Genomic DNA, 22,939 nt, shown 5'->3' with positions numbered 1-22,939 from the left:
TATTAATATTTCACAGAGGTGTTTAGGCATGCTTCATATTAGGCACATGCTTTGAGGTCATTGGATGAAAGGTGTCTGCACGATGGCGGAGCAGGCTTATTATAGGGTTCTGAGCAGGTGTTCACTTTAATGAGCTTTGCTCTCTTATACAGTGCCCTTTGGTGCCTCAAATCCCTTACTGACTATAATTGATTGTCCCAACATTTGTATTATTGACCCTCTTGGCTTTTATAAAAAATTAAGCATTGTCATTCTGTGTGGTAAGTTGAAGTTCTAAAAAGAGGACTCTAGCATCTGCTGGGGTGATGAAAAATAGCTTCAAAAAGAGACATTAGTTGGTATGTGCCATAGAGATCAGTGAGTTCTTCAAAGCTCTTCCAAAAGATTAAAAAGAGTAAAAAAAAAAAATTCTGCATGTATCTGTGTGTGTGTGTGTGTGTGTGTGTGTGTGTGTGTGTGTGTTTTAAGGGGGAAAGTTTTGAGTAACATTTGCTTGTGACACATACTGATGATAGCCAGTAACTGAAACCCAGCCATTGTAGTGTTTTATACACAGCTGGTTTTTATTAATGATGGAATATTTATGCTTGCTGTACAATTCGTGGCTCATTTCCATGTGTATGTCAGAACTTAAATACCCCCCAAAGCAACATTAAGATAACATTAAGTATAAATGTGGCCAAGCTAGAAAGGGTGGATTGGGGGAGTCCTCTTTATTCTTTTTGGTGTTGCTTCAGATCACAATAACTGCCCCCCAACTTTAGGCATTGATGCTGATCTTTTTTTTTCCTTTATATATCCCATAGCAAACTTCATATTTTGATCCTTTTGATATGGACAAATGATCCCCCCCTTTCATAATGCAGATGAAACTGATGTATGTGTTTTTTAAGAGCATATTTTCCCTGCACATGCTTCTCATTATCCGAGAGGCCTGGACTCAATCAGTAAAGGAGCAGAGAAACCACATAATTGAAAGGAGAATGACGGTGGTGCATACTTGGAATATTTGTGGGAAGGAGATTGCTGACATCAGAAAATGTAGTGGCCTGAGTGTTAACAGCATTGAAGAGAAATAAGCTTTCCGTGTTTCTGTGCATTGAGAATTATTTTTAAGGGGATAAAAATATGGGCCAGGTTTGACATCCTTTTATGAAGTTGCCCTGGAAATTTTGATGAAGGTTGTTATAGAATGGTTCAATTAAAACCTTCCCCATTAGGAAGCTAATTAGTACATCACTTACTCATTTTGGTTGTTTTCAAGGGGCAGGGATTTGCATTGAATTAATGACATTCTTTTCCATGTGATAGCAAACTAAGATAAAAATCACAGATGGGGAAAATTATTTAGATTGCCTATTTTGAAGAAATCTAATCTCCTTTTTATTACATTTAGGTTTTCAGTTCAGATTTTTCTTTCACTCTGTTTATATACAGTGATCACATTTTAGTTTAGTAGCTAGTTTTACTTTCTGGATCATGGGCTGTAAACCAAAGCTTGTTAATTTGAGTTTCCCATATGAATTGAAGAAATATGACAAATGACAATAAACCATTCTATTAAAATAACATTTGGGGTTTTTTTCCTCCTACGACTAGTTTCTCTTTGGGGTGTGTGTGTATGTGTGTGTGTGTGTGTGTGTGTGTGTGTGTGTGTGTGTGTTTGGTGGAGGCAAATTGCTTTTTTAAAAAATAAATTTATTTATTATTAATTAATTAATTAATTTTGGCTGCGTTGGGTCTTTGTTGCTGCTCGTGGGCTTCCTCTAGTTGCAGCGAGCGGGGGCTACTCTTAGTTGTGGTGCACAGGCTTCTCATTGTGGTGGCTTCTCTTGCTGCAGAGCATGGGCTGTAGGTGTGTGGGCTTCAGTAGTTGTGGCTCACGGGCTTAGTTGCTCCGTGGCATGTGGGATCTTCCGGGACCAGGGATCGAACCCTTGTCCCCTGCATGGGCAGGGGGATTCTTAACCACTGAGCCACCAGGGAAGCCCCTGCTTTCTTTTTAAAACAAAAATTTTTGGAGCTAAGAAAAATTTGATGACCACCCCCCTCCCTTTACCCCCTAGAACATTCTGTCTGCCTCGGGCTCTCAGTTAGGCTTCCATTAGGACAACGTGATGACTTTTCTGTCCTGGTACTTTTTGTGACTACACTGAGTAGTTCTCCCTTGGCAGCCTGAAGGAGAGTGGTTATGACGGGAACTGGAGTGCAGGACTTCTAGCATGTTCTTTCTACTGTACTCCGTCTTATTTAGGGAAATGAATACTTGCTCCTGAGGGTTCAAGGCCATTTGCAATAGAATAAGTGTTCTGTAGCTAAATATGTAATATGGGTCTGCTGTAGTCTTCCTTTCTCCCATAACTAGTAAGGGACAGTCATTCTGTACATATATTCCCTGATGTTATGCCTGCGGCATATGTCTGCACTAGGTCTGGAGAGTAAGTGGGGGTGGGGGTTGGCTGAGTTATCTAATTTGTAGTTTAACTGATTTCACCCTACCCCTTCCTGAGAAGTCAGGGTCTAGATTTAGTTTTGCAGTGGCAACTCAGTCAAGACAGGTTCCTGGGGCTTGCAAGTCAGAGGGAGGAGGGGCAGCTGCCTTTGGGGAGTGACTCAGGCCCTTTGGTATGAAGATATGAAATGCTGGCTTCTGTCCATGCACCTGCTGGATGCCACACCTGCAATCAGCACCTGAGCCCCACGCAGACACAAAAACCAGACTGAAGGCAGATGGAGCTCCCTTCAAAAGGGGTACAACAAAACGGGGAGCTCCCAATTATGTTAGTGGAGCACGACTGTGAATGATTACATCCAGCCGTTCTAGTGTTGGTATGGGGAAATGTCGTAGATATTTTCTTACAGGTGCAGTGCACTGGCTTGCTCGAGAGACTGTTGGAGTCCCTAGGGAATTTGCTTTCCTAATGAATTTCTCCTGTGAACTGTCCTCTTAATAATTGGAGAGTCAGCTCTGTAGAAGTTTGTGTCTAGTAACCCAGCACAGGGCAGCAAGTCACAAGACTTGGGTTCTGATCCTGGCCTCACCAGTAAGCCACAGTGAAACCTTGGTCAAATTAATTATCATGAGCTATCTGTCCTGGACTTAAGCTTCTCCGGTTGTAAAATGGAATTAATCACATCGGCCTTTATTTCCTCACAGAGCTGCAGAGAAGGACAAATAAGATAGCAGAAGTGAAAGAGCTCTTGTCTCCTTAGAAGAAAGGCTGAGAAACTTAAGGTAAGAGTATTATCGTTATTGCTATTCTATGTCTTTCATTCCTTTTCTTCTCTTTCTGTTGCCTCTAGCAAAGTCTTTGGAAAGTTATAGGCAATTATTAAACATGCTTTATGTACCAGTTGATATTTTGGGTGTTGGGAATGATACAGAGGAAAATCATGCACCTAGTCCATGCCGTCTAAGATTGCAACTTCCATTTCTGGCTCAGCCTATTATAATGATTTCTACCTGGGTACTTAGAAGCATAAAAGACAAGAATTGACTTCATTTTTTCTCTCTCCATTGTAACTGGGGACTTCTGTCCCTGGAGCGGTGTACTACAAGGTCTAGATTGAAGGTATGTGGGGGAAAAACCGTGCAGTGTAAATAAAGGAATTTCTCTCTCACTCCCACATTAGCAAAGTACCTGCCCCTTGAATGATCACTTTTTTTTCAGGCGTCTATCCTGAGCTTCATCCTTGATTCTGTTCTGCTCCTACTCTATATGATCCAGCCCACTCTTTGACCTTAGCTGTTATCCATATGCTAATAACTCCCAAAGATGTATATCAACCTATCTTTGACTCCTCCCTTTCAGCTTCCCCAACATTGGTTATCAGATTCTATGTCTCCTACTCAGTTCATGAGTTTTTTCCTCTAGGAAGTTTTGTTCAGGTGGCCCAGAGTTTTTTTGCAGGGTCCTCTGCATTGCCTGAGCTATCTGCTCGTACCTCTGGTTTCCCATTGGATTGTGACCCCTCTGCTTGACTGGGAGCTCCTTGAGGACAGGACCCTGTTTTATTTCTCTTTTTTATCCATCCTAGGGCCTATACAGTACTTGGCTATAGTAAGTGCTCAATAAAGTTTGTGGAAAATATGGTGATAAATGTTGTGATAGAGATGTGTGTCCAAAGTCCAGTAGGAAGACTGAGAAGAGAGAATTAAATTTCCATATTGAGCAGAGCTGGGGGCAGGGGGAAGATGGAGAAGGACTAGGGAAAAGTCTTCAAGGAGAAGGTGGAGAGCGGAACTGCCCTCTTCTGAGAGTTCTGACAAAGCAGCCCAGGAAAGAAATGCTTGTTGTGTCTGCTCTTGCTAAGCCAGGGGCATCTCTGGACAGTTGCCTCCCCTGCCTTAGGACTGGATGACTTTTATGGTCGGATCTGCAAATAAACCTCTGTCTATAACACATTGACCATGTAAGACAGGTGCCACTTAGTCATATAATATTAAACAAGGCTGACCTTAAATGTGCCTCTTTAACCGTGGTTGAAAATAGAGGTACACACACAGGCTCATGGGTCATGTATGCTTAGTTCTATACAGCAAAATACCCTTTAAAATATATTGAAGATTGGTTCTGAAAATTAACAGATTGAAGTCTCAGAATGTAGCACATTGGGTCACTAGAACTGAATGTCTTTGAGCTGACTGTCAGATCTTTCCAAGGGCAAAAATGAAACATGATATCAGCCATTACAGGCCATGAACCTGTTCTCACCCACCTGATGCTTTTACTAATTAGCTTCTTGGCTGGGTGGCAATTTGGGGCAAGTGCATGCAAGCTGGATTCACAGGGGAGCCCACATTCCGCTCTGCCATTTCGCAAGCCACTGGGATACTACACTGCTCCTCTTGGCTTCTTTCCCTCCCAGGAGTCCTGCTCTGCCCTGGTGGAAAAATGGGAGCAGGAGAACTTTTCATTAAATGGAGAGATTTCATGGGGCTTTGGTGTTTTGTTAGTTTTATTTATTTATTTTTTTAGTGGGTTGTCTGAAAACATTCATGTTACTTGACCCATTAATTTCACTTCCGGGATACTATCATTAGGAAACAATCCAAAATATTGAAAAAAAGGCTAAATCACAAAGATGTTTTTGTAACATGATTTAGACTAGCAGAAAATGAAAAGCAATTTAAATCTCTTAATAATTGGAGAATGGGTCGGTGAATCTTGATACACTGGTTTAATGGACTGTTACACACAATGTTTGTTAAGAAGTCTATGCCACAGCATGGAGAAAGTGCTGATGACCAAGTGAAATGTCGGACCCAAAATGATATGTACGTTAATATTCCACTGCTTTGTAAAAATACAAAAACACATAGGAAAAAACTAAAGGAAATATTCTATAATGCTAACAATGCTTGGGTTGAGGTGCTGGGATTATGAGTGGGTTTTTTTCTCTTTGTTATCAATATTTGCATGTTGTCCTTATATTACTTGTAGAATAAAGTAAAAATAAAAGTGGGTAGTATGCCAGTGAAGACAGGAGATTGGTAAAGCAGGCAGCTTGTAGGTATATTCTTAAACTTTTCTTGGTTTATGCTCAATCTGATTTCATGGACTGTTTATACTTTTTCTGAGGCAAGAAGAAATAGGACATTATGGTGTGATCTGTTCCTCCCTTGGAATGGGTGTGCGTGGAGGGAGGTGGAGGGGTGGTGGCAACAGGATTCTCCTTGTTACTCAGTGTTTCACTGCTCATGTACACTTTAGGGTTAATCACCTTTGTTGCCTATTACCATGTTCAAGCTAATTGTTTTAGAGTTCAGAAGAGTAAAACTACCAAATTGACCACGCCTTGAGTTATCTGTGAAACAGGTAACTGACACTGGTCCAAGATTTGGAAATGCCAAGGACTTACCGTGGTTCTTAAAATAATTTTCCAACCTAATCTAGATAGAAGTAGAGATAGGAGCAAAGAGGTGGGGCCAACTCAAAGCCTGTTCTTAAGCTAGCGCTGAACTTAAATAACAGTAAGTGCCAAGTTGGTATGATGTTGACAAGACCTAGAACAGGGTCCGGGAAACATTGATCAGTGGAGATTCCTGTTGCTCTCCAACCTACCTGCATATCATAGCCTAAAGAGGAGAGATTTTGCAGGGTCCTTCTGCCATACTTCTGGCTAAATGCCTTCCTCTTACATTTTTGAATTTTCCCTCCTGCCTTTAACATTTTACTTACAATGGAATTGGAAAATTGAAGGTAGCATTAAGCCAGGTTTATAATCTGTTAAAACCAGAGTCAATTCAATTTAATTAATATTTATTAAGCATCTTCTATGTACGAGCTAATATGCTAGATAATATATTGTAGTGGAAGTGCTATTACCCTAGAAGTAATAAAACCTGCACTCTGGTCCTGGCTCTGACCACTTTTAAGCTCTAGCAGCTTCATCTATAGAAAGAGAGGGTTGAAGCACTAGATGGTCTCCCAAGAGTCTTTCTACTTCTAGCCTTCACTTATCTAAGGACACCTGCACAAAAGACTGAGTTGCAAATAAAGGGTTTAAAAGAAAAAACCCTTACTTCATAAAATTGCTGTACCCTTCTAGAAAAAGACCCCTTTGAAAAAATAATATTCATAGATAATATTTATTGAGCCTTTACTATGTATCAGGCTCTGAGCTTAGCACTTTACATAGATTACTTCCCTTAATCTTTATAACAACCCTTTGAGGTATGAGCACCGTTAGCCCTATTTTGAAGATGATGAAATTGAGACTTAGGGAGATCAAGAGACATGTATGAAGTCAGTTAGTAAGTCATAGATCCAGGATTCGGACTTGGGCAGTGTGACTCTAGACCCAGGCTTTTAACCATGGTATTTATACTGCCTGCCCATTACCCAGTGAAAGTTTAGGGATAACCTGCAAAGGGACCATTGTTTCTTACCTCCCAAAGGAAGCAATTAGTATCTTGCATTGCAAGACTCTTGGGAAAGCAGTTCTCTAGTACACTTCAGGCCACAATATGGACCAACGTGAGAGGACATGAGAGAATTCAGTGGGCTGTTTTGCATCTTTGTGTGGGAGGTTGTGTGTGAGTGTGGGTGTGTGTGGGTGGGTGGAGGCTGTGTGTGTGTTTTATGCACAAATACGTGCACGTAGGTATAGGGAAAACTTTGAACTGGCTTCTTTCCATTTAGCTGGAAGTAAAATGGTATGAAACAAGTTGACCAAGATTTAGCAGAGAAACAGGTTTCCTAGACTTAGATTCTTTATCCTGGTTGGTGGAGTGAGGGGTGGGGGCAGAATAGGAGGAGGAGGTAGAAGGGATAGAAAGAAGATCTTATAGGCAGATTTCAAAATTAATTGAAGGGTAGGAATTCGGTCTGCCCTGCCCACCTTGTAATGTTGATTTTCTGGGTCTTGGCTTGGGAAATATCTGGGCTCTCACTAATGTGTTTCATTTTGGCTCGGCCCCTCAGGTATACTGGGAGTGGCCGATGACTGCAAATGGAGTAAGAATTTAGCTTGGCCTTGCTGCCCTGTTGTTGCTACAAAAGAGTTGAATATATAGATTCCAATTGCATTTTTAAAGAGAGAACCATGGATATCCTTTCTTCCCCTATCAAGTATCCTCAGGGACAGTCTGTTTGTCCAGGGGAAACAAGGTTATTTTATTGATTGAAGATGATGTCAGACCCCTGGCAGTGGCATGATTAAAGCTGTGGGCAGATTAAAGGTTGCAGAGTTCATAACTATTTTAATTCTTGCGCATGAGACAAGGAATCTTTTCCTTTCCTTTCTCTAATAAATAAATGGAGTAGTGTTCCCCTTCTTATGTGACTCTTATCATGTAGATGAACATAAGTTCTTTAAGGAAAAAAAATCAGTAAACTGGAGAGGAATCAGCAAAGCTTTTTTCTTAGACGGATTTCTTTTCCTCTTTTAAACAGAAACAAAAAAGGCCAGGGGGTGGGGTGGTGGGGAGGGACAATCTGTGTCCGGTTGACATAAAGTGGTTTGGGTTTTGAAAAGGATATGGAGGAGAGGGGACAAAATTAAAGGAAGAGAGTAAGATTTTGGATATGTAAAGTTTTCTTGGTGAGGAGCTGGGTGCCAGGAGCAAGCCAGTCAAAATCAGCATGAAGAATCTAAATAGTACTGGAAAAGAATTGTAGTGGTTTCTCACCAGGGGCTCAAGTTTAAAAGCCTTGGGCTGTTTTCTGCGTGTTTCAGTTGAAGAAAAAAAAAAAGACAACTGTTTTGTTCAAAATTGGACAATAGAAGCACAGCGGTTATTTACCATAGCTCTGTTAATAGCCCAGCTTTGATTCCAATTAGAAGTTGTTCCTCTGTTTTGAAATTAGGGGAGACACCCAAAAATAATTACCTTGCATATTGGAGGTGATTTTGCTTTTGCTTGTGATTATACGTTGGACCGAAACAAGATGGAAAGACAAATTTCCATGTTTGTTCACTGTATATCTGTTCATTTTATTTTTGGCAACATTGCAAGGAAATAATGTTAAATTAATCACTGTGTGGTTTTGTGGATTTTCTTTTTTAAACTTGGATGTTTTGGACATGCTCCCGAAATACAGGGATGCTTGTGTGCTTCCTTTGCATTGCTTTGCTCCTCAAATGGTGTCCCTGGTGTGGATTAAAGGCTTTCCTTTAAGTGATATGAGTGAGTCATGGCTAGGCGAGGGAAGAAAATAGGAATGTAGAACATGTGCCTCTCACCTAAACACAAACCCTTCAGTTTCATAACCATTTTGGTTGGACCTGCAGGGCTTTTCTGAGGGTCAAAGGAGTAATTCGAAATGAGGGCTATGTCAGATCCATATCTGGTGGGCGTTTGCATCTAGTCTCTATAATGTGAGTCCAGTAGTTTCCTTTTGTGGAGATACTGGGGCAGTGGAAGTGCTGAGAAAGCAAGTTGAGGCATCTTCTTGGAGAAGAGTTGCTGCTATGTGTGGAGAAGGGCAATCACTTTTGCTACTCCAGTAAGAATGGATGGGCCATTGATCAGATTGTAAGCTCTGTGAGGGCAGGAACTATGTGTTGTGCGTCCTTTGTAACCCTCATTGTGTTTAGCACAAGGCTGGAAAACGTGTGGAATAGCCAGGATGCAAGAAGTACTTAATGACTTGGTTGAAGAGAAGCTTGGGTTTTCTTCTGCCCCCCTGAGGCTGTAGCAGTTAAATCAGGAGCTTCACCGAGTGTTCTTTTTTTGTCTAAAATCTACCTTTTGATGACTGCCTTCCCTTCTGGGATGTGGGCCAGTGAGTCTCACTTACCTTTCCTGCTACTGATAGCAGTTTAAATGTTGCACCCAAAAGGTGACAGTAGTTATAGCTTTTGTCGTCACCTACCATTCCAAGTCAGAATGGAAGCAGCTGCTCCTGGGGGCTGTGAGGCTAGAGCAGAGCAATCCTGAACATTTCCATCCCCTGGAGACTGGACGAACCCCTGAACACAGCCGCTGGAGAGTGAGGTTTCTTTTTGTCCTTGTGGAAATGGACTCTGCCACTCACATAAAAGGCAAGCACACGGCGGGTAAAGTCATCCCCTTGGAAGGACTGGTTTGGTTAACTGTTGGCCATTGGTGGCAAAATAGAAACGACGTTTTTATTTCTCCCTCCCTCCCCTTCCTGACCATTTCAGAGTGACCAGTGGTTGGACTCTTGGCGGCGCTTACCCTGAACCTGAGTGTTAGGGGAGAGGGAATCTGCCGTTGCGGTTTCTGGAGCTGCTCATAAGCAAGAATTCCCTATCCTGAGCAAGGCTTTAAGCCTAAAAGAAAGCAGAAATAGGTATGGACCATCAGTGTGAGTGGGTGCCGGTGTGTGAGTGCGAGCCCGGGTGTGTGCAGGGCGGGGCGGGTGTGGGGTGGGAGGGGGTGGTGCGCTCTTCAGAGTCTGCATTTCCCTGCCTTTCAGGAAGGGTTTCTAAGTGATTTTGTTTGAACCATACATGCTCCCATTTCTATTTTTTGGAGAGAAGAGAAGAGGTTTTCTAGTCATCTTTCCAGTTTCAGGCACCAGCAGAAATTTATATGTTATACCTGTCAGCCTAATAGAAAATCGCAATCTGACAGTTTAAGTACAGGAGTCCCAGAGGGTCACTGCGAGAGAGGGAAAGTGGACTTAAGGGCAGGTTGCTCAGCCCCTTGGTGCGTACTTCCCCCCAAAATATGATGAATGGGATTTAAAAGGGGCCTTTGGAAGGTTAACTGTGGGGTGAAACTGCTCAATAAAACAATTAGAAACCAGGTAGCAGTAATCACGCAAGAAGTGCAAAAGGAGGGGGGATGACCTTTTTCCATCTACCACACGCATCTTCTGGGTCACTCCCTGCAAGACTAAAGGAAAAGGGGTCATGTTTCCAGAGAGACTGGAGACTATTTCAAATCATAGAAGTCAGGGCCTGGGATCCAGGACTCCAAAGTTCTCATCTAGGAACCCGAGGCTGGTTAGGTTGACCTAATTGTGACTTTTTGTGTGACATCATGTCCATTCTCCAATACTACTTAAGATCCTTGAAGTGAAAGTTTCACTACTGAATATTGGTATTGAATTGCAGGACTTAACATGACAGATTCTGTCCAAAGATTTTATGAGCCTCTAATGAATTTGCATAGACTATGCTGTGCAGAGAGAGAGAGAAGAGAGAGGTCACCTACTACCATTTTTCAGGTGGGAAAACAGAAGCCAAGAAAAGAGGAATCAATTGCTTAGGTTAACCTGTAAACCCACAGCATGATTAGAATTTGAGTTTTAAGTTGTCTTTACTACTGATATCCATTTCACTCAACCCATATTATTTCCCTAAGAAGAATTGGGGTGGGGGAAGGGATATGGTAATCATACCCTTTCCAGAAGGATGACCTTTTAGTTTTTCAATTTCTAAATGCTGTCAGTGGCACACTTCAAATAAAGAGGGCTTCCCCTTTAAGCTCCTCCTACCCAACAACAACAACAAATTCTCAGTGACTATTTCTGGATGGCTGAAAGAGAAACTTTGTCAATAACAATTCTCCCAAGCCCTTCTCTTACTAAGCCAAGGAGTATCCAAAATGGACAATACAAAAAGGATTTAAAAAAAAAAAGATATGTTTCAGAGTTTTATGAGATCAGAGAAAAAGATTTGCATCAAGCAGAGATCATTTCTATCTGGTGCAAGCCAAGCTCTCTTCACTTTTTATTTATTTGAGTTATTATTTGGCATTTTGTAGCTCCCTCCACATGCTGAACAGCTTTACAGATCCTGCCTATGGGGTAATTTCCCTCACGGTCCTTCCCCCGCTGCCACAACCATAAGAGTTGGATTTTTCATTTCAGTAGAATACAGAGAGATGAACTTTGTAAGGACCTAGGGAAATTGCCCTCTCTGATCACCCTACTTGGCTGCTTCACGTTTCCCCAGTGCTTTTAGGAGTTAAGTCAAGATTGAATACTTAACCCAGGCTAAAAGTAAAAGAGGAAACAGAGGGCTCTTATGCCTCCAAGTTCCTCATCATGTCAATGTTAGAGCCAGAAGCCACCAACAATTAACTGATTAATTCTAGATTCAGTTCTCTACTTTGTCTCTGCAGTGGAATCCTCACCCCCAAATACTCATTTTCTTCCCCTTTAGAGGACTGATTTATCCATCACCTGGATGTTAAGCTTCCTGTTTCCCCTTCCCAGGTCAAGGGCAGCCCAGGTGCCCAATTTCTCTCTCTCTTCACAAGGCACCACCAGCAATAGAGATGAGAAATTCTGAAGAACAGCCAAGTGGAGGAACCACAGTATTGCAGCGTCTGCTACAAGAGCAGCTCCGCTATGGCAATCCTAATGAGAATCGCAACCTGCTTGCCATACACCAGCAAGCCACAGGGAACGGCCCTCCTTTCCCCAGTGGCAGTGGGAACCCAGGCCCTCAGAATGATGTGTTGAGTCCCCAAGACCACCACCAACAGCTTGTGGCTCATGCTGCTCGACAAGAACCCCAGGGGCAGGAAATCCAGTCAGAAAACATCATCATGGAGAAGCAGCTTTCCCCTCGAATGCAGAATAACGAAGAACTCCCGACTTATGAGGAAGCCAAGGTCCAGTCCCAGTACTTTCGGGGCCAACAGCATGCCAGTGTCGGAGCTGCCTTCTATGTCACTGGAGTGACCAACCAGAAGATGAGGACTGAGGGACGCCCGTCAGTTCAGCGGCTCAATCCTGGAAAGATGCATCAGGATGAAGGACTCAGAGACCTTAAGCAAGGACATGTTCGCTCCTTGAGTGAACGACTAATGCAGATGTCACTGGCCACCAGTGGAGTTAAGGCTCATCCGCCTGTTACCAGCGCTCCCCTCTCCCCACCACAACCCAATGACCTCTACAAGAATCCCACAAGTTCCAGTGAATTCTACAAGGCCCAAGGGCCACCTCCCAGCCAGCATAGCCTGAAGGGCATGGAACACCGAGGCCCCCCACCAGAGTATCCCTTCAAGGGCATGCCACCCCAATCTGTAGTGTGCAAGCCCCAAGAGCCAGGGCACTTCTATAGTGAGCATCGTCTGAACCAGCCAGGGAGAACAGAGGGGCAACTGATGAGGTATCAGCATCCCCCTGAGTATGGAGCAGCCAGGTAAGAGAGTTCCCTTTCTGTCATTCCCTGACCTCATCCCCAACCAGCTTCTGCTGTGTGTTGGGAATCTTAAGGGAAGGAATGGGCAGGTGTTTGGTATAACAAACTCTGCAGTGCATGGCTGGCCCCTGGCTTAGCAAATTTCCTGCCAACCTGAATTTCTAGCCTCTTCAGCAGTCACTAGCCCTGTATTAACATACCCTTGACTTTATAGGTTGAGCATGGCCCCAGCTGCCTAGTGGCTGAACAGGAGCGCAAGTCTTGATTTCAGCAGCTTTTCGCTGTCCGGTCTCCTCAGATATTGAAGGAAGAGTCAGTGTTCCTCTTCTTGTGAGTTATTAAGCCCTTCTTTGAGGGGAAGTAAATTATCTTGCGCTTGAGTCTGGAATATCCTATCACTTTCATTTATTCTCCTCCACAAAGCTCTCTTCACTAATTTTTGCAAACAAATCTTTCTGCAGAATTTGTATGATTTTCTCAGACACTAAACAAACATCCAGATATTGTTGGGAGAACTATATATGTGCAGGTTCAGAATGTGACTTGCCGTGTACTTCCTTGCAGTTCCTGAAGTCTGGACTGCTTCATCTTTCTTCTGTAGAGAGTTTGTTAGCTGCCGGTGACGTTTTTAAACATCTAAGTCAAATTCACCTCATATCATATAGATGCTAAAATGCAGAAGGAAAAATATTCCCATGGCTTCTGTACAACTTGCCATTAGTTCAGGAGGACTGTTTTGTATATTCATTAATTCCTAAATGTACTTCTGAATTATTCAGGGACCGATTGACTCATTGCTGTATCAACCGGACCTTAGGATTCTATGATTCTGTTCATTGTTCCTGTTGGGGCCATGTCTCCACTCAGGAGTATTTCAGCATATGGGACAGAGGGAAGGTTTCAACCTTGGGCAAAAATGATGGCAGTTATGTGTGGTATTCCTGCCTTGTTACCATGGGTAGTCATGGGTGGCTTTTTTCCATAGGCAGCCCCTAGACGAGGCCTGTGATCTCTTTGATGCCTAACTTTTTGCCTCCTGTCCCCTCGTACTCATTTGGGAAAGAGTCTCTTGGCTTGAAGTATAGTGGGTGACTCAAGAAAGAAGGCAGTCAGTGGGTGGAGTAGGGTGAAGGTAAGAGAATGCACCTGGCATTTCCTGGTATTTCATTTTTTTCACCTCTAGGCCCTGTTTTTTAGCCAGAGGCAATTCACTTTGGGCTCCACCCCTAACTTTGCCAGTTTAGGATTTTTTTAATTCCTTAACCCAGGGTGATTTCCTAACCTTTTTCAACCTCCTCTGTGCAGCATTCAAAGGGCAGGAGCCTAATGTCTGATAAGTGGCTTGAAACAGGAAATGGGGTAATGGACAGGGCCCTTCCGGTTTAAATGAGCAAGAACCCAATTCCCATCTGCCCAACGAAATGGAAGACCCAGGGAGGGGTTGGTCCATTGGACTGCTTAGCTTAACGGAAACCCATCCAAACCAGCAACACGGCAGCGAAGCTGGGGGGTTTTATTTTGCTCTTTTCAGCAGCATGGAAGAGTGTGTGGGACTCCCTCCTGTATGTGAGTGGGCTGTTAAGTGTATTGCCTTGTGGGAGGGGAGTGTGTTGGCTGGGGTGTGGAGCAGAATCCAAGCCCCGCTCAACACATGGCCCGCCTTCCCAGGAAAGCTATTTTCAGAACTCATTCACTAGCATTGTTTGTGATCTGAAATGACTCCCACAGTGTTTGAAGCTAGATAGAAAAGCCCTTTGATCTGCCTAAAAAAATATTAAGGAGCCCAAAGAGAGATTTTTTTTCCTCCCCATAGTGATTAAACCACCAGAGAAACTTAGCTGCATATATTTAACTGGAAGGTATTTGTATTTTCTCCTCCCTCCTATGTTATCTGTGGCTCTCTCGCTCTGTTCCCCAAAGCAGTAGATTCCACGCTGATTACCCTCTCTTGAGCGGTATTTTAATACACAGGGTTGCTGGAACAGTTTTTTTTTTCCTCTATGGGAGAGGAATAGGGTGCTTGATATGCTCAAAGAATAGTCAAGCCTAAGACAATCCTAACCAGAAGATGCTCTTTGTGAGCTTTGGGTCTGCAGCAGACAAACTCTGGCAATAAAATTTTTGCAGAGCCTGGGGTGAGGGTGTGGCACGTATTGACAAATTACTGGCAATGGGAGGTCCTTGAATTGCTTTCCGTAAGTATACCACTTTTAGGTGGTGGCACATTCTTCCTCCTTTATTTCCTTTAACCAACTAGCTGGACAGTTTGTGAGTACCTTTCCAAGTAACTGCCGCTAGCACCAAACGATTAGAAGACAAAATCCTTAGTTCTTAATCCACAAATTACAGATCAAGATTCAGAGTAAGCTCTTTGAACAAATTGTTCAAAAAACCTTTGTTGGCCTTTAGAGGTGCGGTGAAATGCTAGAGATTTACTGTTAAAATGAACAAAACGTTATAAACAGTCTTTTTTATTACTTCATCTTCCCTATGCCCTCCTCCCCACTTAAAAAATAAATATCCTGAATGCCCAGAACTCCAGATGGGAAACAAGGCCAAGCCATCTGAAGAATTAAAACTTTTCTGAATCTTTGTCTTTCTAAGTGCTGAGCCTTTTCTGCATCCGGTGTTTATACATTTATCAACTGCTTTTAAAAATTAAATCCTTTCTGTTTGTAAAGCAGCCACCTCCTTTCAATTGTTGAAATCATGCCCAGATCTGAGGTTTCTTGAAATCCTTTTTTAGTGGAATCTAAGGGTGACCTAACTCTGTAGTTCAGAGCGGAGCTGGTTGTGCAAGAGAAACAATCAGGAATTTGCAGCCCTCTCCAGGATTCAGAGAGTAACCATCACAGAGCCTGGGAAAGGCACAGTTTCTGTGGGGAGAATAAATTGGGTTCCAGGCTGTTGGCACCTGCTCTGGTGAGAGTGTGCATGTGCGGGCTTGCACACGTGTAGGCCAGGAGTGTATAGTGTGCTTTGGGGGTGTGTGTGGGGGGCTGTGTGTCTGGGAAGGGCAGGGGCTCCAGTCAGAGAGGTGGCAGGGTGGAAGTTGCTGTGTCAGCTCAATGGATCTGCTTTTGCTTTCCCTTTGTGTCCTCACAAGCTGTCTCCGGGAGGGATTTCCCCCGGCTTTGAGGAGATGCTGATTTTGGTCACTGGCCTCTGTCCTGCGTATATGTCAGGTCTCCTTTTCCGCAGAGCGCCTGGGGCCCAGGTTGTCTTAGGAAGGAGAAGGATGAAGGGAGGGAAGGGGCAGGGAGGCAGGTCAGGGCGTCCATGGGGTCATGTGATTGTGTGGTCTACAGGCGGCTTGTTGTTCCTGGTTAATGTGTCAGTGGGGAGAGATTCCTGCTGCTGTGCAGTGGAAGGACCTGGGGAGTGTGCCGCTCACCCAGCTGCCACCTTTATTATTACTATTACTTTGATTATTTTTTAATCTTGAGTGTAGTTTTGCTTCCTCTGACATTCCCCCAGCTCGCTCCCACTCCCGTCATTCCTCAGTCCCCTTCTCTCAGGGGGAAATTCACAGGAGTGTTAATACTGTCCTACTTTTTCATGGTGGGCGGATGCCGGAGTCCAGATGGAGTTCGTTGGCTGGAGGGCTTTCTCTCCTTTTGCGACTGCCCAAACCTTGCTTCGTGTTTGCAAACCTGCCAGGGACGGACTGCGTTGGTTTTCCCAACATCACGGTGCACTGAAATCTGCTCCCTTTTCCAGCCTGGGGAACCCAAGGGGCAGCTGCCTTTTCTCCACTTATCTTTAGGCAGAGCCCAGAGTCGTGGCCGGGGCCACTGCCATCCTGGGCTTATCCTACCCTGGAGACCTCCTCCCAGAGACCTTGTGGTCTCTCCTTTCCCGAGGCCCCTGGGAGGCCATGTTCTGTCCAGGGCATGGAGGGGCCTTTCAGGAGGGAGGCCAGTGGCTGGTCTGTTTGAGAGAGAGGTCTGGGTTGCCGATGGGACCCAGGGGAGCTGTGGGAAGGAGGCCCAGTTCACAACTGGGCATTCAGTCTTTAAAAGAGAACACCTCCCGGGCCTTGGGTTTCCAAACCGTGGCACTGAGGATGAAGGTTAATATGGTCATTTACCCCTTAAAATTTGAAAGCTGGATTGAAGAACATGAAATTTAAGCCCCTCTTTTCTGCGCAAGATATACAAAAGCCCCAGCAAATCCCAGGACATCATGCTTTAACTCCAGGGATATATATAAATTATAATAGCTCTTAGTAGAAGTGGAAGGAGAGCACATAGTCCATTTTACCTCTGAGGAAACTAAAGATCCACAGCATGAAAAATGCAGAAAGACTCTCCCCCAAGTAAGTTTATAAACAGCTCCCAGGCTTTTGATTGAATGAGTGCTTTGAGCTCTTCGACATAACGGTTATGTATGGTAGCAACTTTCCAGTTGTAATCATAAAAACCATGTAAATTCTTCTGTCTACAAAAACTTTCCCCTCTTCAATATTCAACAATTATTTATAGTGACAGATGTGTGAAATTGGAAGAGTGTGGGTACACCAGACACATTGATGGGGCTGAGAGACAACCTTCGGCTTGAGCAGGTTCGAGGGTTCTGGCGAACATCTGGGTTATTGGATATCTGTGAGCAAGTGTTTGGAATGGTTTTGTAGCTGTAAAAATCCCTCATAGTGAGGATCTCTTGTAGAGAGAGATAAATGAACAGTAATGACAACTGGAGTGTGTGTGGGAGGGATGTGCTTTAGCATCTGGAATGCCTGTTAAAAGTTAATTGCTCCTGGTGATGCGTCCCAGTTTCACCACAAATTTTATGCAATTTAGTGCAAAGATTAAGTGGATATCCCATAAGTAAAATCACTAACAGGGTCAACCATTCTTATTGGGAGGTAGATATGAGACTCCTTGTAATTCCTATGGAGCTCAAAACTGAGAAGAGTCCAGTATTTTTGTAATTCATTTGTGACCTCGGGAACAAAATAGGTTCATGCAGATGAAGTAACTTGAGCAAGGTTACACAGCTAGTAAGCAGTAGGAAAGGTCTCCAAACTCTGTTGGGATCCAAATCCTGTGCTCTTAGCCATCTGTCTTCCCTGGATTGAGAAATATCAACTGTAGGACAGGCATCCACAGGATGTGGGAGTATATGAGGGTAGCCGGGCATGGGCTAGGGGGTGAACAAGTTTTTTTGTTTTCAGTGTATACCAACATATTCTTCCTGGTCATGGTGATGGTAGAAGTGATCCATCTGCATACTCTGATTGTTTCCCTTAATGGCTGATAGTCCAGTATTAGGTACAAAAATGGAAGAGTCACATTAAACCACGTACCAAAGTTCTCTTTCTAGAACTTTCTATAAGCAATAGGCTGGGAATCTGAACATCAGTGGAAATCATTGCATTATAGTAGTGGAAAGAACCAGAAAATGGGACTTAGGTTCTACCCTGGAACTGCCACTAACTCACCCTGTAATATTTGGCAGATCACTTCCCCTCTCTGTACCTCAGTTTCCCCCTCTGTCCAATGACAGAGTTGAACTAAAGGATTTCTTTAAGGCCTTTCCAGTCCTTACATTTTGTGATTCAGTTAAGTCAAAAATAGTATGGTAGCGTTGCCTGTAATCCCCTCCAAATCTTGGGATTATTGCTGCTAAAAGGCATCATTCAATTATTAACTGTAATCAACAATAATTATTTGGTGTCTCTAATGTAATAAGTACCTATATATCCTCAAGTAATTTTCTGTGACTATATGAATTATCCAAGAAAGTTGCAGATAACACGATGAAGGGTTGTTTTGATGACGGTTTGCCGTTTCCTTCGCGCAAGTGGAACGAACTTTCTAACTGTGACTCTTTCTGTGTGCCGGGCCACATATAGAATGCCAGCAAAGGGTTAGTTTAAAATCCTGAGGTGACAATTACCTAGTTGAAGACGAATTTGAAATGCTTCCCCTTGAATAACCAGTGTACAAGGATGCATCGCTTAGATTTTCATAAAGCAACCTTGGAGGTCATCTGGTTCCATCCTGCATGGGATCACACCTCTGTCGGTCAGGTATTCACAGGACCCCGTAGTCTAACCCTTCCTGCTCCTCATTTCTCAGCTGCCTGGGGGCCCTGGGAGCCTCGTCTTCTCCCTTTCTTGTGCCCCTCTCCCCAGTGCCTTTAGAGGGATCTTAACCTGAGCACACCCTCCATGTTTTCCAGGCCAGCGCAGGACATCTCATTGCCGTTGTCAGCCCGGAACTCTCAGCCTCACAGCCCTACTTCTTCCCTCACGTCTGGGGGTTCCTTACCCTTGCTGCAGTCTCCACCGTCCACTAGATTATCTCCTGCCCAACACCCCTTGGTCCCAAACCAAGGAGACCACTCAGCTCACCTGCCTAGGCCGCAGCAGCATTTCCTTGCTAACCAGGCTCACCAGGGGGATCATTACCGTCTCCCCCAGCCTGGCCTGAGTCAGCAGCAGCCGCAGCCACCGCCGCCGCCACACCATCACCACCATCACCAGCAGCAGCAGCAGCAGCAGCCAGGAGAAGCCTATTCAGCTATGCCTCGGGCTCAGCAGTCGTCTGCTTCGTATCAGCCAATGCCAGCCGACCCTTTTGCCATTGTTTCCAGAGCCCAGCAGATGGTTGAGATTCTCTCAGATGAGAACCGGAACTTGCGGCAGGAGTTGGAAGGATGCTATGAGAAGGTGGCGAGACTGCAGAAGGTGAGGCCCCCCTATGGGGATATTTGAGTCTTTTTGAAATCTTATTGGTTTAATATCGATGTAAAAGTCTCCACTTGTGGGTCCCTGCATGACTTATGGGCGCATCTTCAGGATTCTTATATTTCAAGGTTATAGATGGAGCAAACTTTGGAAAAGCGTTCTGCCTGTCTTTCTAGCAGAAGTAACATTTCGCAGACCCCATAGCCCTCAAGAAAGCTTAATTGAGTGTTTGAGAAATACGAAAGGCAGAGAAACTGCTTCAGAAAGTCAAGAACACTGGAGAGGTCTGTGTAGGTGAAGGACCTGCCAGCCTAAAGACTTTTCCTTTTGATTATATTTTCCCAAATATTGATTTTGAATGTTAAATATAAACCCATAGTTCCCAGAAAAATCTCACCACTGAAGTTAGATCCTGCCCTGCCTTGTTCTGGAAAGGGCTTAGAGTACTTTTCCGAGTGGCAGTTCTCACAGTAACCCTTTTTCAACACCCTTTCCTTTTCCCTCTTCTTGCTTTGGTCCTTCCCTGCAGATCAAATTCAACGTCTGCTCTCTTTCTCTGGTGTGTGTGGGGGGCAGGAGGGGCTTAGCACCACAGCTGGGTGACAGGTGACAGCCCTAGGCTGAGGAAGTAGCAAAAGGAGTGTATGTCCCAAGTTCACGTTCTTTCCTGGGCCCCTCCTGAGTCTACTGCAGCTGGGACTTTAGCTCTTGAGTGCCCTAAGCTAGGAACCTTACCCCTTGGCTTCCAGTAGCTGTTGGTGAATGGGGTTATGCCTTTGGCAGCCTCTTTACAGCTTTTGTCATTGTGGAGCTCCTGTGGTTTGATCTCCTGGCAATGCAGACTGTTCAGGGAGGTGAGGGTGAAGGTGGAGGAGGGAAGGAATGTTGCCTGGTATTGTTCAGAGACTCTGTCCTTAGAAGACACCCAGGAGTGGAAATTTCAGGGGCCTGAATGAAGCTGACAATATGTAAACACCAGATCTGGGTCCTAATGAAGAGGAGGGCTTACTATCAGCTAAGTATTTTTATGTAGCAAAAAATGCTTACCACCTACCCAGTGTTCCCAAGTCTGGATGGGGGTTGTTGGGTAAGAAATGTTTCTTCCCAGCTTTGCCCACAAGTTAAAATTTTCTCCCTCCTCTCATACCTGCCCCCCCATCACATTGGTACAATAAATTAAGCATACTCACACACTAGAAGCAGACTGGCCCATTGGCTGATTAGGTTTAACAGTTGACACCGCTCCCTAAACTCTCTATTCATGGTGGCCCTGACCCCATCTTTGATGCAGTAAACAAAGGATGATGGACCCAGATCTTCTGCAGGCTCTCTTTGCCAGAGGATGGTGAATTTTTTTTGAGGGGGAGGGTGGGTGGCAGGGAAGCGGAGCAGAATAGGATTTGGGTTGATGTTTTGTTCCCCAGTATGGGGAAAGATGCCTCAGCCAAGCATAATCGGGACAGCTTGAGTGTTGGGAGAAGTGAAGGCCGACCCAGTGCTGCAGTGCATTAGAGGCACAGGTTGGGGAGGAGAGGACAAGGAAAGTGGAGAGAATAAGGTAGATATCAGCTGGTGCTAGAAAAAAGAAGGCCCGAGGCTCATGAGGGGAATAAGTAGACAGAATAAGTCTGGAAACCTACCACCATCCTCCCTCTCCCCTGCCCGCAGACCAAACCAATGGATACGCCCTTCTGTGACTTCTTTTCCTGGAAGGTCCTGTTGACAGATGTACAACTTGCCCTTTTGGAGGGAACAGTATCTACAAAGAGGGTAGGGAAAGGATTGGTACAACATCTTGAAAGAGTCCTCTGAACAGCTTGAGTAAAGGGACAGCCTTCCACGAGGATGAGGAGAAAAGGGAACCCTTTTACACTATTGGTGGGAATGTAAATTAGTGTCGCTACCGTGGAAAACAGTATGGAGGTTTCTCAAAAAACTAAAACTAGAACTACCATATGACCCAGCAACTTCGCTCCTGGGTATATATCCGCAAGAAACAAAAACACAAATTCAAAAAGATACATGCATCCCAATGTCCATAGCAAAATTGTTTACAATGGCCAAGATATGGAGGCCACCTAACTGTCCACCAACAGATGAATGGATAAAGAAGATGTGGTATGCATACACACACACACACACACACACACACACACACACACACACACACTGGAATACTACTCAGCCATAAAAAAGAATGAAACTTTGCCATTTGCAGCAACATGGATGGATTTGGAGGGCATTATGCTTAGTGAAATCAGTCAGACAGAGAAAGACAAATACTGTACATTATCACTTATATGTGGAATCTAAAAAACAAAACAAACTAGTGAATATAACAAAAAAGAAGCAGACTCAAAGATATAGAGAACAAGCTAGGGTTAAGAGTGGGGAGAGGGGAAGGGGGAGCGGAGAGATAGAGGCAGGGGATTAGGAAGTACAAACTATTGTGTGTAAAATAAGGTACAGGGCTTCCCTGGTGGCGCAGTGGTTAAGAATCGCCTGCCACCGCAGGGGACACGGGTTCGAGCCCTGATCCGGGAAGATCCCACATGCCGCGGAGCAACTAAGCCCACACACCACAACTACTGAGCCTGCGCTCTAGAGCCCACAAGCCACAGCTACTGAAGCCTGCGTGCCTAGAGCCCATGCTCTGCAACAAGAGAAGCCACCGCAGTGAGAAGCCCACACACCGCAAAGAAGAGTAGCCCCTGCTTGCCACAACTAGAGAAGGCCGCGCATAGCAACGAAGACCCAAAGCAGCCAAAAATAAATAAAATAAATAATATTTTTTAAAAGCTACAAGGATATATTGTACACCACAGGGAATATAGCCAATATTTTATAGTAACTATAAATGGAGTATAACCTTTAAAAATTGGGAATCACTATATTGTACACCTGTAACATAATATTGTACATCAAATATAATTCAATAAAAAACCATAAACAAACAAACAAAAAATGGGGACTGCCTTCCAGGTGTGGCATTCTGTGGGGCACTGGAAACCCTTGTACCCTAAAGGCTGCCCAGAGCAGACCAATACCAAGCCTGCTCTTTCAAATGGAAATGTGTATTTTCTCTACTGAGCACTTGAATTTCATGCAAAAGCTTTATCAGGCTCAGGCCTTGCAGATCTTGTCTCTAAATGCCATTCACCAGTTTTCACCTTCTGTGCTGCTATCTTGGTGCCATCTGCAAGGAGAAAAACACTCTCAAGTCTGCTCTTTTCTGTGGTGTAATCCTCACTTGTTTGCAGGCAGTCCTGCCTCAGGCATCATTTTGGAGCTGGGACAGGTGGAATCTAAGTTGTTTGGTAACCCCACCTTTCTCCGAGTCTCCCACGGGGGGCCTGATATTTCTCCCCATAAAGTACCCTGAGCTTTGTTAAGGAGGATAGTGGAAAGCTGAGAAGGAATGCAGAATGGTTGCAGGAGTCAAATTTTATTTGAAAATTGCTTAATAGGCCATGAGGTTTACTTATCTTATACAAATCATATGCAAATATCTCTGTGGTTGTGATATGTGCAATGAAACTCTACTGGTTCCAGAAAGACTCTGGAGTCTAATTTCTTATTTTCTTCCAGATTTGGGCTGATTCAGGGCAGGACCCTCTCTTTGAGGTTTTGTGTGTGTGTGTGTGTGTGTGTGTGTGTGTGTGTGTGTGTGTGTGT

The 22,939-nt window shown here is 44.2% G+C and overlaps 1 protein-coding gene across 2 annotated transcripts in view; it reads left to right on the top strand.

Moving 5' to 3' along the window:
* AMOT (angiomotin) overlaps positions 1–22,939 on the top strand; it is a 60,507-nt gene that overhangs the window by 5,343 nt on the left and 32,225 nt on the right. The window contains exons 2-5 of one of the 2 annotated variants that reach the window (XM_029241476.1): positions 3,158–3,235; positions 9,613–9,761; positions 11,637–12,570; positions 18,757–19,264. In XM_029241476.1, coding sequence (XP_029097309.1) covers positions 11,699–12,570; positions 18,757–19,264 — 1,380 coding nt within the window. In that variant the 5' untranslated portion in view covers positions 3,158–3,235; positions 9,613–9,761; positions 11,637–11,698. Of the gene's footprint in view, positions 1–3,157; positions 3,236–9,612; positions 9,762–11,636; positions 12,571–12,846; positions 12,901–18,756; positions 19,265–22,939 lie in introns of those variants that run through there. The other variant, XM_029241477.1, reaches the window with a different exon arrangement.

Source organism: Monodon monoceros, unplaced genomic scaffold (assembly GCF_005190385.1).
Source record: "Monodon monoceros isolate NGI ecotype Baffin Bay Population unplaced genomic scaffold, NGI_Narwhal_1 Super_Scaffold_22, whole genome shotgun sequence".
NCBI lineage: Eukaryota > Metazoa > Chordata > Mammalia > Artiodactyla > Monodontidae > Monodon > Monodon monoceros.
The sequence above is the reverse complement of the archived record's forward strand: the minus strand, read 5'-3'. Positions and strand labels throughout refer to the sequence as shown.